The sequence below is a fragment of the Pristiophorus japonicus genome, chromosome 1 (assembly GCF_044704955.1).
Source record: "Pristiophorus japonicus isolate sPriJap1 chromosome 1, sPriJap1.hap1, whole genome shotgun sequence".
Lineage (NCBI taxonomy): Eukaryota > Metazoa > Chordata > Chondrichthyes > Pristiophoridae > Pristiophorus > Pristiophorus japonicus.
The window spans coordinates 25,842,062-25,854,972 of record NC_091977.1 but is presented as its reverse complement, the minus strand read 5'-3'; the positions used below and the strand labels follow the sequence as shown (position 1 = coordinate 25,854,972).

Here is a 12,911-nt window from a genome sequence, read left to right as displayed (position 1 = left end):
TCTTACTAGGGTAGGTGCCACTTAAGAACCTCTGAGGTAAGGTCATTGGGTGGTTTTACCAGCAGGTGGTGGTGTAGGACCACATTGCTGTTCAGAGCCTGTTCTAAGATGGTCAGATTTCCTCTTGTGCTCTGTTTATTCCCAGATCATTTGCTTGTCAACTCGAAATGTTACAACAGTGTCCGATATAGTAGTTCATTAGAATATGCACAGCAGTTTTATACCTTCCATAATAATCACAGTCCTCTCTTCCGATCAATAATTCAGAATAACACCCGTGTCCTAATTCGCACCAAGACTCATTCATCCATCACCCCCTTGCTCGCCGAACTGCCTTGACTCCCGGTGTGGAAACGCCTCGATTTAAAAATTCTCATCCTTGGCCCTCTGTGGCCTCGCCCCTCCCTGTCTCTGTAATCACCTCCAGCCCCACAACCTTCCAAGATCTCTGCGCTGCTCCGATTCTGGCCTCTTGTGCTTACCCAATTTTAATAGCTTCACCATTGGCGGTCATGCCTTCAGCTGCCTGGGCACTAAGCTCTGGAAATACCTCACGAAACCTCTCCGCCTCTCTCTCCTCCTTTAAGATGCTCCTTAAAACCTGCCTCTTCGATCAAGTTTTTGGTCACCCGTTATCCCCTTACGTGGCTCGCTGTCAAATTTTGTTTGACAATGGCTCTCGTGAAGTACTTTGGGACGTTTTATCACCTTAAAGGCACTATGTAAATGCAAGCTGCTGTTGTTATTGTTGGGAAACGAGATGAACATCAATGATAAACTCCAGTATGGAAGTTCAGAAACTGTAGGAGAAATTGAGCACAAGATCAGATCAGCCATCATCATAGGCAGTCCCTCGGAATCGAGGAAGACTTGCTTCTATGATCTCATTGAATGGCGGGTGCTGACATCAGTTGTAGCTCTCGCATTGCTGCCCCGCCGGAGATCAGCTAACTTAACACAGATTGAACCTGGGGCTCTCTTCATGTCTGCCGTAATCAGCGAAACACCATAAGGGGAAGGGTCAGTCCCAGAATGCACTTAATTAGAAAGCCACCTAACGATGAGGTGAGCATGAAATCGGAAAATCAACCCACCTATTGCCAACTTTGAGTGCTCACCTCACACTGCGATCTATGGACAGTAGGACTATGTGTGTGCGCTGGGTCTGTGCGGCAGAGCTGGTCTCCAGCTGTCTTGGTTAACCCTTGCCACTGGACCAAGACCTAGCTCTGTCAAGCCCGTGTGGTGGCTGGTGTGCAATGGCCACCACAGGTTAAAAGAATCCACGCACAGGCATCTTCCATCCTCCAGGGTATAGCTCGGGCCCTGGAATATCAGGTCCCTCATTGAAACAGCTGTGAACTCATCCCTTTTTGGTGTGGAAGTGGGTCATCCTCGATACGAGGGACTGCCTAATACTACACTATACTGAATGGCGGAGCAGGCTCGAGGGGCCAAATGGCCTCCTCCTGCTCCTATGTAAGAGAAAGGAATAAAGCACACGAGGTACATGTCTGTTTGGTTCAGTTGGTATCGTTCATGCTTCTGGTCAAGCACCAAACCAGGACCTGTGTAAAGTCTAGACTGACACCCTGGTACAGCATAGGGTTACCAAGCCCCCAGGATTTCCCCGGAGTCTCCCGAAATTCAAGATTAATCTCCAGGACACTGTAACGAGCAAAGCCCCGGAGAAAAATCATAGCGGCATTGACAAAAAAAGGAGCGTTTTCAAAAAAATTTCTTTCAACACTTTTATTTCTTAAGTCATAAAAATATCAGCGATGGTGAAGGAAGGCTATTTGACTGGGTGGGGCGGTTGGAGGCCAGTGGCCAGGGGTTGAACCCTCCATTGATACATCCAACCAGAGTTGGTATCCCTGGTGCAGCACTGAGAAAGAAAGAGGTGCATTTATATAGCACCTTTCACGACCACCGGAAGTCTCAAAGCGCTTTACAGTCAATGAAGTACTTTTGAAGTGTAGTCACTGTTGTAATGTACGAAACGCAGCAGCCAAGTTGCGCACAGCAAGCTCCCACAAACAGTAATGTGATGATGACCAGAAAATCTGTTTGTGTGTTATGTTGATTGAGGGATAAATAATGATTGAGGGAGACTAAACTAGCTGGCCCACTGGATGAGATTATAGATCTCTGCTGGAGGGCCTGCCGTCTTTTCTGTATCGTATTTAGCAAAAGGGAAGCCAAACATTAAAATCGTTGGGGGAGAAATTGGCCTGGTCTGCACCTCCTGTTGGTGCCTCCATGGGGCACCAAGGGGTCACCGACCGGGCTCGGTGAAATCACCAAACTTCCCTGGCGGGTTCGCGCTGGTGCGAACACTTAGCGCCTCGATCTCTTGAGTCCCCGAGATCGTGACGTCATCCTTTTACTTTTTCATCCTGATTCTCCGTGTGGCAGCAGCAGTGAAGGAGTTGGGCCCTGAAACCCCACTGTGAAATACTAACCTGCAAATACTTAAGCAGGTTTTAGATGAATTCACATGGACGTACGCTGTTTGTATGCTAGGTCGTGGTGAAGTAGGGGTGGGAGGAGGCTCGTGTGGAGCATAAACACCGGCATAGACCCATCCTTTGGCCGAATGGTCTGTTTCTGTGTCGCAGATTCCGTGTGACCCTATGCGACTTTGCATGCACTTGTCCCTGATTAGCAAAGATGTAGATGTGGGCACACTACTGATGGGAGTGGAAAACTCTGTGTAATTGAGATTTAAAGGGCCGAATGGCCTACTCCTGCACCTATTTTCTATGTTTCTATGTTTCTAAAGGGTTGGGGACAGTTAACAGGAATTGGCTGAATATTTAATTTTTAATTTTTATTCATTCACGGGATGTGGGCGTGGCTGGCAAGGCCGGCATTTATTGCCCATCACTAAATGCTCTTGAGAAGGTGGTGGTGAGCCGCCTTCTTGAACCGCTGCAGTGTTTCTTTGGTACAACTGAGGGGCTTGCTGGGCCATTTCAAAGGGCAGTTAAAAATCAACCACGTGGCTGTGTGTCTGGAGTCACGTGTCGGCCAGACCGGGTAAGGGCGGCAGATTTCCTTCCCTAAAGGACATGAGTGAACCAGATGGGTTTTTACAATAATCCGGTAGTTTCATGGTCACCATTACTAGTTTTTTTCACTCCAGATTTATTTAATTAGCTGAATTTAAATTCCCCTTGCTGCCGTGGTGGGATTTGAACCCGGGCCTCCAGCATAGGTTGTCAAAAATTCTGAAACGCTTTGGAAAGGCTCAAAAGGGAGCCGACTCCATCAGCAGACTTTCTTCAGAAGCGAAAGGCGAGAGAACTAAGAAGTGAGGGACGAACAGGGAGGGAAAGAAAACTCCAAGTTCAGGTTGGAGTCTGCAGGCAGACAAGAGTGTAGCCAGCACCCCACAGTTAGTTATAAAAACAGAATAAGCTGGAAGACACTCAGCAGGTCAGGCAACATCTGCGGGGAGAGAACATAAGAACATAAGAAATAGGAGCAGGAGTAGGCCATTTGACCCCTCGAACCTGCTCCGCCATTTAATAAGACCATGGCTGATCTGATCTTGGGCTCAACTCCACTTCCCTGCCCGCTCCCCATAACCCTTTGACTCTCTTAGTGCTCAAAAATTTGTCTAACTCCAGCTTAAATATATTCAATGACCAAGCCTCCACAGGCCCCTAGGGAAGAAAATTCCACAGATTTACAAACCTCGGAGAAGAAATTCCTCCTCATTTCCATTTTAAATGGGCGAGCCTTTATTCAGAAACTAGGCCCCCGAGTTCTAGACTCCCCCACGAGTGGGAAACATCCTCTCTGCATCTACCCTGTCAAGCCCCCTCTGATCACCTCTCATTTTTCTAAACTCCAATGTGTATAGGCCCAACTTGCTCAACCTTTCTTCATAAGTCAACCCACTCATCTTCGAAATCAACCTCATGAACCTTCTCTGAACAGCCTCCAACGCAAGTATATCCCTCCTTAAATACGGAGACCGAAACTGTACGTAGTACTCCAGGTGTGGCCTCACCAATACCCTGTACAGTTGTAGCAAGACTTCTCTGCTTTTATACTCTATCCCCCTTGCAATAAAGGCCAACATTCCATCTGCCTTCCTAATTACTTGCTGTACCTGCATACAAACTTTTTGTGTTTCATGCACAAGGACCCCCCGGTTCCTCTGTACCGCAGGATTTTGTAATCTCTCCCCATTTCAGTAATAATTTGCTTTTTTATTTTTCCTACCAAAGTGGATAACCTCACATATTCCCACATTATACTCCATCTGCCAAAGAAACAGCATTAACATTTCAGGTCGACAACAGTCTGTTGCCGGGCAGGATTGTGTTAATAGCTGCCCCGTAGGGGTGGTGGCATTGTGGCAGGTGCATCCAAATGCGCTGTTCTTCCTGACCCCTTGGTGCAGCTGGCAGGATCGAGGGTCTCAAGACCAGGATGGGGCAGCCACCGACAAAGGTAAGTTGTGGGGCGGAGGGGGACAGGGTGAGGGAGTGGCACAGGGGGAAGTGGGAGGAGGAGGGGGGGGTGGCGTCAGGATCGCGACAGCCACCCAGATAATTTTTGTGAGATTCGGGGGTAGAGTTCCTGCTCCTCCAGGGCCCACAAGAACAGCTGAACACTTACCTTTACTGGGCCTCTTGGGTTTCCATCACTCATGGCACTGGTCAAGAGTGGACAGAGTATAGAACATAAGAACATAAGAAATAGGAGCAGGAGTAGTCCATACGGCCCCTCGAGCCTGCTCCGCCATTTAATATGATCATGGCTGATCTGATCATAGACTCAGGTCCATTTCCCTGCCCGCTCCCCATCACCCCTTAATCCCTTATCGGTTAAGCATAGAGGGGGATAGAGTATAAAAGCAGAGAAGTCCTGCTACAACTGCACAGAGTATTGGTATCGCCACAACTAGAGTACTGCGTACAGTTTTGGTCTCCATATTTATGGAAGGATATACTTGCATTGGAGGCAGTTCAGAGAAGGTTCACTAGGTTGATTCCGGAGATGAGGGGATTGACTTATGAAGACAGGTTGAGTTGGTTGGGCCGATACTCATTGGAGTTCAGAAGAATGAGAGGTGATCTTATCGAAATATATAAGATAATGAGGGCGTTCGACAAGGTGGATGCAGAGAGGATATTTCTACTCATAGGGGAAACTAAAACGAGGGGACATAGTCTCAGAATAAGAGGCTGCCCATTTAAAGGTGAGGTGAGGAGAAATTTTTTCTCTCAGAGGGTTGTAAATCTGTGGAATTTTCTGCCCCAGAGAGCTGTGGAGGCTGGGTCATTGAATATATTTAAGGCAGAGACAGATTTTTGAGTGATAAGGAAATAAAGGGTTATGGGGAGGGGGCGGGGAAGTGGAGCTGAGTCCATGATCAGATCAACCATGATCTTATTGAATGGCGGAGCAGGGGCCAGGTGGCCTAGTCCTGCTCCTATTTCTTAAGGTGTTCAGGTGCTTTGGATACCTGGCGGTAGGCCTCTTTTCAAAATGGAGCCGGCTGCATTCAGGGTGCTACTGGCTCCTATTTTGAGGCCATTATCGCTTTGTTAACACCAGGGGCTCAGTCAACATCAAGTCCACTGAGTGTTTGCACAGCAGTGTTGTCTGGTGCGACTTCAGGGCCTGGCTTCCCATCGGCTGGAAGTTTAGCTTGACACGCCATTTGTCCAGCCAGTCAAGAAGACAGAATGCGGAGCTTCAGTTGGCCGCCTCACTCCTGCAACCACGGCAACCATTGACATCACAAGATGGTGGAAAAAGCGGAAGCCCCGGATTGTCGCAGCGTCGACTCATCTGTAAAGGGTTAAAGGCCGAGTGAGATCACGCAGCGCTAATCAGCAACCAGGTCACTGGACGGGCAAGCAAGACTCTGGAGGAGGTCTCCATAGTGACAGTCAGTGGCTCAGTGGGTTGGCATCCTTGCCTGAGTCAGAAAGGTTGTGGGTTCAAGTCCTGACTCCAGGGACTCTGAACACACACACACACACACACACACACACATGCATAAAAATCTAGGCTGACTCTCCAGTGCAGTGCTGAGGGAGCGCTGCACTGTTGGAGGTGCCGTCTTTCGGAAGAGATGTTAAACCGAGGCCCCGTCTGCTCTCTCAGGTTGATGTAAAAAAATCCCATGGCCACTGTTATGAAGAAGAGCAGGGGAATTCTCCCCGGTGTTCTGGGGCCAATATTTATCCCTCAACCAACATCACTCAGACAGATTATCTGGTCACTATCACATTGCTTTTTGTGAGAGCTTGTTTGTGCACAAATTGGCGTTTCCTACATGACAACAGTGACGACACTTCTAAAAATAAGTACTTCATTGGCTTTAAAGCGCTTTGAGACGTCCGGTGGTCGTGAATGGCGCTATCTAATTGCAAGTCTTTCTTTCTTTCTCGCACTGGTCGCTTTCCTGGATTGTCCCCCTTGCTCTCCCATCTTGCAACGCTCCATCAAACCGGCCAGCGGGAGAGATATTAAAATAGAAGGAAAATTAATGTGACACGATTGGCTTTTACTTTCTATTCCGCTGACGAGAATGGCCTGTCGGTCGCATCACTGTACTGCACGCCAGGGATCAGAGGCAATATCCACGTCTGGAACCCAGGCACTGAGCAGCAGCCGCACACTCAGATTTCTTCCTCCGGTGTCTGACACATCACTCACCCGGGCTGGGACCTGTCGGGCGGCCGCAGTCCGCCACCATGGGCAACTTGTCAAGTTGCTGTCGGAACTCCGAGCTGTGCCCGGCCACGCTCACGTTGGATAGTGTGGTGGGTTGGCCTGGTCTGCTATCCTACCCTCCTCAACTCGCTCCGCAAGCACATTTTAACTTATCTTTTTGACACAAAAAGTACAAATATCAGCAAGTGAAGCCCGAGGGGGAGATGCACAGTCGAGGTTTCCGCATTACTGACTTTCAAAAGAGTTCAAGTGCTGCCCGGGGACAGCTAATGTGCGATAGCTTCTCATGAGCATCTGTGACAGGACGAAGTGATCCAAAGTTTCGGCAGCTTCTGTGTGTTGGCTGGAGTTCACATACCCTGTATCAAAGTTATCCCTGAAGCAATGGAATGAACTAACCTCGATATAAAAGGTTGAACCAGAATACTGCTTTTTTTGGACGGCACTTACAGAAAGTCTGTGCTCCTCCTTCCTCCCTTCTTCCGACAATCTGCAGGTTCTTCAAGAGGAGGGGTGGAGGTGGACAGAGGAGAGGAGGAAGGGAGTGGGAGGGGCAGGGTAGCGAGGGAAGGGGGTGAGGGTGAAGAAGATCAGAGAGGGAATGGGAGGGGAGGAGGGTGAGGGAGCAGAGGGTGAGGGAGCAGAGGGCAGGGAGGGAAGGGAGGTGAGGGAGAGGAATCAGAGAGCGAATGGGAGGAGAAGAGTAGTGAGGAAAGAGGAGGAGGGTGAGGAAGATCAGAGAGGGAATGGGAGGGGAAGGGTAGCGAGGGAAGGGGAGGAGGGTGAGGGTGAGGAAGGTCAGAGAGGGAATGGGAGGGGAGGAGGGTGAGGGAGCAGAGGGTGAGGGAACGGAGGGCAGGGAGGGAATGGAGATGAGGGAGAGGAATCAGAGAGGGAATGGGAGAGGAGGAGGGTGAGGGAGAGGAGGGAGGGGAGGAGGGTGATAGAGAGGAGGGGAGGGAGAGAAGGCTAGAGCAGGGGAGTAAAAGGGAGCGACGAGAAGAGGCGAGGAAGGGAGAGGGAGCAGAGAAAAAGGAGAGCGGGCATGGGGACCGGAGGGGAGGGGAGAAGAGCAAGAGGGAGAGGAGGATGAATAAAGGACAGGTAAAAGAGATGGGGATTGGAGCTGTGTATGGGAACAAGTAGAAGAGGAAGGGGTTGGAGGAAGTGGGGAATGGGGAGGCTTGTGGCGAAACATGTCATCAGGGGGAGGGGTGTTAGGTCTGTAAAATAACTAGTGGGTGGGGGAAGGGTTTCAGGCAAGGTCTGGGTGTGAGGGGTGTGGGGGTGTGAGGGTGTGGGAAATGCTGCCAGGAGCAAACACAGTGCCAGCCAGTGGGTAGCTAAAGAGGCCAGCAGGCCAGGCCAGATGACCAGCCAAAGCCACTGGCAGGGAAAGAGGGCAGCTATCCAAAGTGGCTTTGAGATGGGCAGGCAGATTACTCACTGTTCCATGGAGAGACTAGAGACGCTGGGATTGTTCTCCTTAGAGCAGCGAAGGTTTGGGGAGATTTAATCGGCGCGTTCAAAATTATGGGGGGGTCTTGATTGGATAGGTGGGAAGAAACGATTTCCAGTGGCAGGAGGGTTGGTAATCAGAGGATTCAGATTGAAGATAATTGGTAAAAGAGCACGAGGAGGAGATGAGGAGAATTTTTTTTATTCGGCGAGTTGTCATGACCTGGAAATTGGATATATACTGGAAAAGGAAAAATTTGCAGGGTTACGGGGAAGGAGCAGGGTGAGTGGGACTAACTAGATAGCTCTTTCAAACAGCCAACACAGGCACAATGGATTGAATGGCCTCCTTCTGTGCTTCATGTTTCTTTGACTATAAGAGCACAGGAGAAAAAGGGGAGAAAACTGGACAAAAAAAAAATGGACAATTGAGACAATGAGCCTGAATCCACTCTCCCCACGGGAGGCTACGTGGTGCGCCCGTGGGGTCACTTGGCAGATGGTACGTCTCTGAAACCAACTCCACTGGCGGAGAGTGGGGCTATTCAGCAACTGTCCTTCAAATTCTTACAGCTGATAAAAGCTGGTGTAATGCCTGCTTTTATCAGTGTAAGACTTTTAAAGTACAGAAAAATACATTAAAAGAAATAATTTAAACAATTAAAATATTGTTAAATAAGGTAAGTTTATTTTTAGACCGTTTAAAATATGTAATTTTTGTTTTAAATTAAATTTTTGTTATAAGTAATTAATTAAATCCCACTTTTATTCATCTGAAATATGTGATGTTTTTTTTAGTTATTTTCAGTGCTTCTGTGTTTTTTTGGGGGTATTCCCATTCATACGGAATCACTATAAGTATGAATGGGGATCCCCCTACTCTGATAGGTCGGACGCATCACGTGATCCCAGTGATGCGTCCGAAACCCATACAATCCTGGAATGCGTGGGCCTCTGCGAAGGCCTTCGCGTAGAGGCCCAGGACCCCGAGCCTCCGAAACTCTGGGGCCACGAGGTACTTTCGTAGAAATGTTTGCGGCCGGAGGCATCCGCCCTGCGGGAAGCCTCTGACCGCAAATTCTGGGCCAATGTATAGAATCATAGAACCATAGAATTTTACAGCACGGAAGGAGGCCATTTCTGCCAATCACGTCTGCGCCGGCCGACATAGAGCTATCCGGCCTAATCCCACTTTCCAGCTCTTGGTCCATAGCCCTGTAGGTTACGGCACTTCAAGTGCACATCCAACTACTTTTTAAATGTGGCGGGGGTTTCTGCCTCTACCACCCTTTCAGGCAGTGAGTTCCAGACTCCCACCACCCTCTTGGTGAAGACATTTCCCCTCATGTCCCCTCTTAAACCTCCTATTATTTTAAATCTATGCCCCCTGGTTGTTGACCCCCTCTGCCAAGGGAAACAGGTCCTTCCTATCACTCTATCCACACCCTTCATAATTTTATACATCTTAATAAGGTCTCCTCTCAGCCTCCTCTGTTCCAAAGAAAACAAACCCAGCATCTCCAATCTTTCCTCATAGCCAAAATTCTCCAGTCCAGGCAACTTCCTCGTAAATCTCCTCTGTACCCTCACATCTTTCCTGTAACGTGGTGACCAGAATTGCACGCAGTACTCTAGCTATGGCCTAACCAGTGTTTTATACAGTTCAAGCATAACCTCCCCGCTCTTGTAATGTAATGGAGCGATGAGAAGAGACAGAAATCCTGTATGAAGGTAAAACTGCCCTTACCCACGTGTGACACGTGGAGCTCTCCGGCTATAGTAACTAAAGGTCACAGGCCTCGGTGTGTAGCTGCCTCACTGGACCTCTGATCTCTGCCACTCCTCCCACCTGTGCTACTTACTCAAACGGGTCACTGGGGTCGGCCCTCTGGAGCTCGGGCGGGATGGGGATGCGCTTGTAGTACATCTCCCAGTCGAAGGCTCCCCTCATTGCGTCTCCGGCCTGCATCTCGTAGCCAAAGTGATTGTGGTCAATGACGTCGATCATCGGGCACACGATTGTCCTGCGGTTCTGTGCAATCTGGTCTGAAAGATGTAAATGGGACGCCAGGAAGAAAAGCATGGTTAACCAGGCCCATTCATCATAGCCACACTGAAGTGCTCCACTCATTCTGTCCCAGAGGAACTGTCTGACATTGCCTGCCTTCAGTTCCCAGTAGTCCTCAGCTCCTCGCCACTGTTCAATCCACCCAGCCCGCGCTCTGAAATTGGACATTATAGACATAGAAAGACATATGCAGCTGGGCAGTGATTAGAAACGATTAGATTTCTCTGAAAGTGGGTCTTCTCCAGCGAGGCTAAAGAAACCTCAGCCATCTACATCTCTGTCACCCAGGCTGGCTAAACCGTTCCAAATCTGTTAAGCATACAGCCCGCTGATTCCTCATAAAGTATCGCAGGCACGCAACAGTGCTGCAGTATACCGTGTTCCTCTTTTTGTAATGACTAAGAGCTTATTTTTGTTTTGTGGGTAGGTTGAACTACAATGAAAAATATTCAACAGTTTAAACAATGGCTAGCTCAAGCACAACATCAACATCACAAAGGGCAGTAGGAAATCCTTGAATGGCGGAACAGGCTCGACGAGCTGAAAAGCCGACCCTTGTTCCTATGTTCATACTTTCAGTCAGTTCCAACCATGTGGCTCAGTAGGTAGCACTCTTGTTTCTGGGTAACAAAGTCATGGGTTCATGTCCCATTCCAGAGACTTGAGCATAAAGAATCTATTGAGGCTGATAATCCCAGTGCTGTAGTGAGGGAGTGCTGCACTGTTGGTGGGGCTGCCTTTTAGCAGAGATATCTGGTCTGTCGGGTGGATGTAAAACTTCTCATGTTTATCTGGTCATTTATTTTATTGCTGTTTGAGGGAGCTTACTGTGTGCACATTGGCTGAAGTGTTTCCTACATTACAACAATGACTACACTTCAAAAAGTACTTAATTTGGCTGTAAAGCACTTTGGGACATCCTGAGGTCATGAAAGGCGCTGTAGAAATAGTAGTTTTTATTCTTCGCATTCTTGCACCCCCCTTTTAACCCACTAAGCAAAAACATGAAGGTGGGAGTAGACTGACTATAAAGAATATATGATATATATGTAATATATAAAATAGTCACGAATAAATTGAATAAGGAATTCAGGAAAAACTTCTTAACCCAGAGGGTGATGAGAATATAGAACTCGCTACCACAGGAAGCGGTTGGGGTGAATATCACAGATGCATTTAAGGGGAGGCTAGATAAACACACGAGGGAGAAAGGAATAAGGAGAAAGGTTATGCTGAGTGGGTGAGATGAAGAGGGGTGGAGGAGGCTCGTGTGGAGCATAAACACTGACATAGACCTGTTGGGCTGAATGACCTGTTTCTCTGCTGTTAAGATTTCATATGATTCTATGAAGCTACCTCAGGCTGGTGATTATTTCCCAGGTCTGAGCCTAGATTGCGAGGGGCTGATTTTACCTCCCAGTGGGAAGATGTGGGAATGGACTACCACCCCGTGGAGGGGTCTTTGTCGGAGGCACAGCTGACTTTAACCACTGCGGCACAGTTGAATACCGCTGGGCAGCTGTTCGCTTGTTTCAGGTCAAAAACGGCAACTGGCCAGCGGTCGGGAGAGGGGGCGGCGTTGGTGGAGAATGAGGACCGAGAGAAAGCTGGCAGCCGGGGAGGGCGGGGTGTTGCGAGACTCGAGGGAGGGGGCAGCTCATGTCCGTCCTCCAATTCTAGGAACGCCCCTGCTCCACCGGGCTCCACTAAGGAGAATCTTTGTTAAATGTACCTGGGAGGACCTGGCAGGATTCCTGACAGCCTTACCTGATGAGGGCGGCAGGGGTGGGCCACGGGTCCCACGTTTGTCATGGTACCTCTGATTTGCATTGATAAATGAGACTCCCGGCAGGAGTCCGGCCCGCCACCCCAAACCAGCGGAGAATCGAGAGGGGAGAACCCTTCCATTTCAACTGCTCCCTCACTCCTTCCCCGCCAAGCGGAGGGAGATAAAATTCCCACCTTGAGTGCGCACTCAGTGGGGTCCATCATGGCAGCACCCAGCGACCAACTCCTGACCCGACACTTTTAGGGCAGGGAAAATAAATAGAGTATGAGAGGAAGCTTGCAGGGAACATTAAGACGGACTGCAAAAGCTTCTATAGATATGTAAAGAGAAAAAGGTTAGTAAAGACAAACATAGGTCCCCTGCAGTCAGAATCAGGGGAAGTCATAACGGGGAACAAAGAAATGGCAGACCAATTGAACAAGCACTTTGGTTCGGTATTCACTAAGGAGGACACAAACAACCTTCCGGATATAAAAGGGGTCAGAGGGTCTAGTAAGGAGGAGGAACTGACGGAAATCCTTATTAGTCGGGAAATTGTGTTGGGGGAATTGATGGGATTGAAGGCAGATAAATCCCCAGGGCCTGATGGTCTGCATCCCAGAGTACTTAAGGAGGTGGCCTTGGAAATAGCGGATGCATTGACAGTCATTTTCCAACATTCCATAGACTCTGGATCAGTTCCTATGGAGTGGAGGGTAGCCAATGTAACCCCACTTTTTAAAAAAGGAGGGAGAGAGAAAACAGGGAATTATAGACCGGTCAGCCTGACATCGGTAGTGGGTAAAATGATGGAATCAATTATTAGGGATGTCATAGCAGCGCATTTGGAAAGAGGTGACATGATAGGTCCAAGTCAGCATGGATTTGTGAAAGGGAAATCATGCTTGACAA

At 48.8% G+C, this 12,911-nt stretch overlaps 1 protein-coding gene across 1 annotated transcript in view; it reads right to left on the bottom strand.

Moving 5' to 3' along the window:
- Window positions 1-12,911, bottom strand: part of galntl6 (polypeptide N-acetylgalactosaminyltransferase like 6) — a 1,584,079-nt gene that overhangs the window by 251,230 nt on the left and 1,319,938 nt on the right. Inside the window, exon 6 of the mRNA XM_070895622.1 lies at window positions 10,026-10,209. Within this exon, the coding sequence (XP_070751723.1) occupies window positions 10,026-10,209 (184 nt within the window). The remainder of the gene's footprint in view (window positions 1-10,025; window positions 10,210-12,911) is intronic.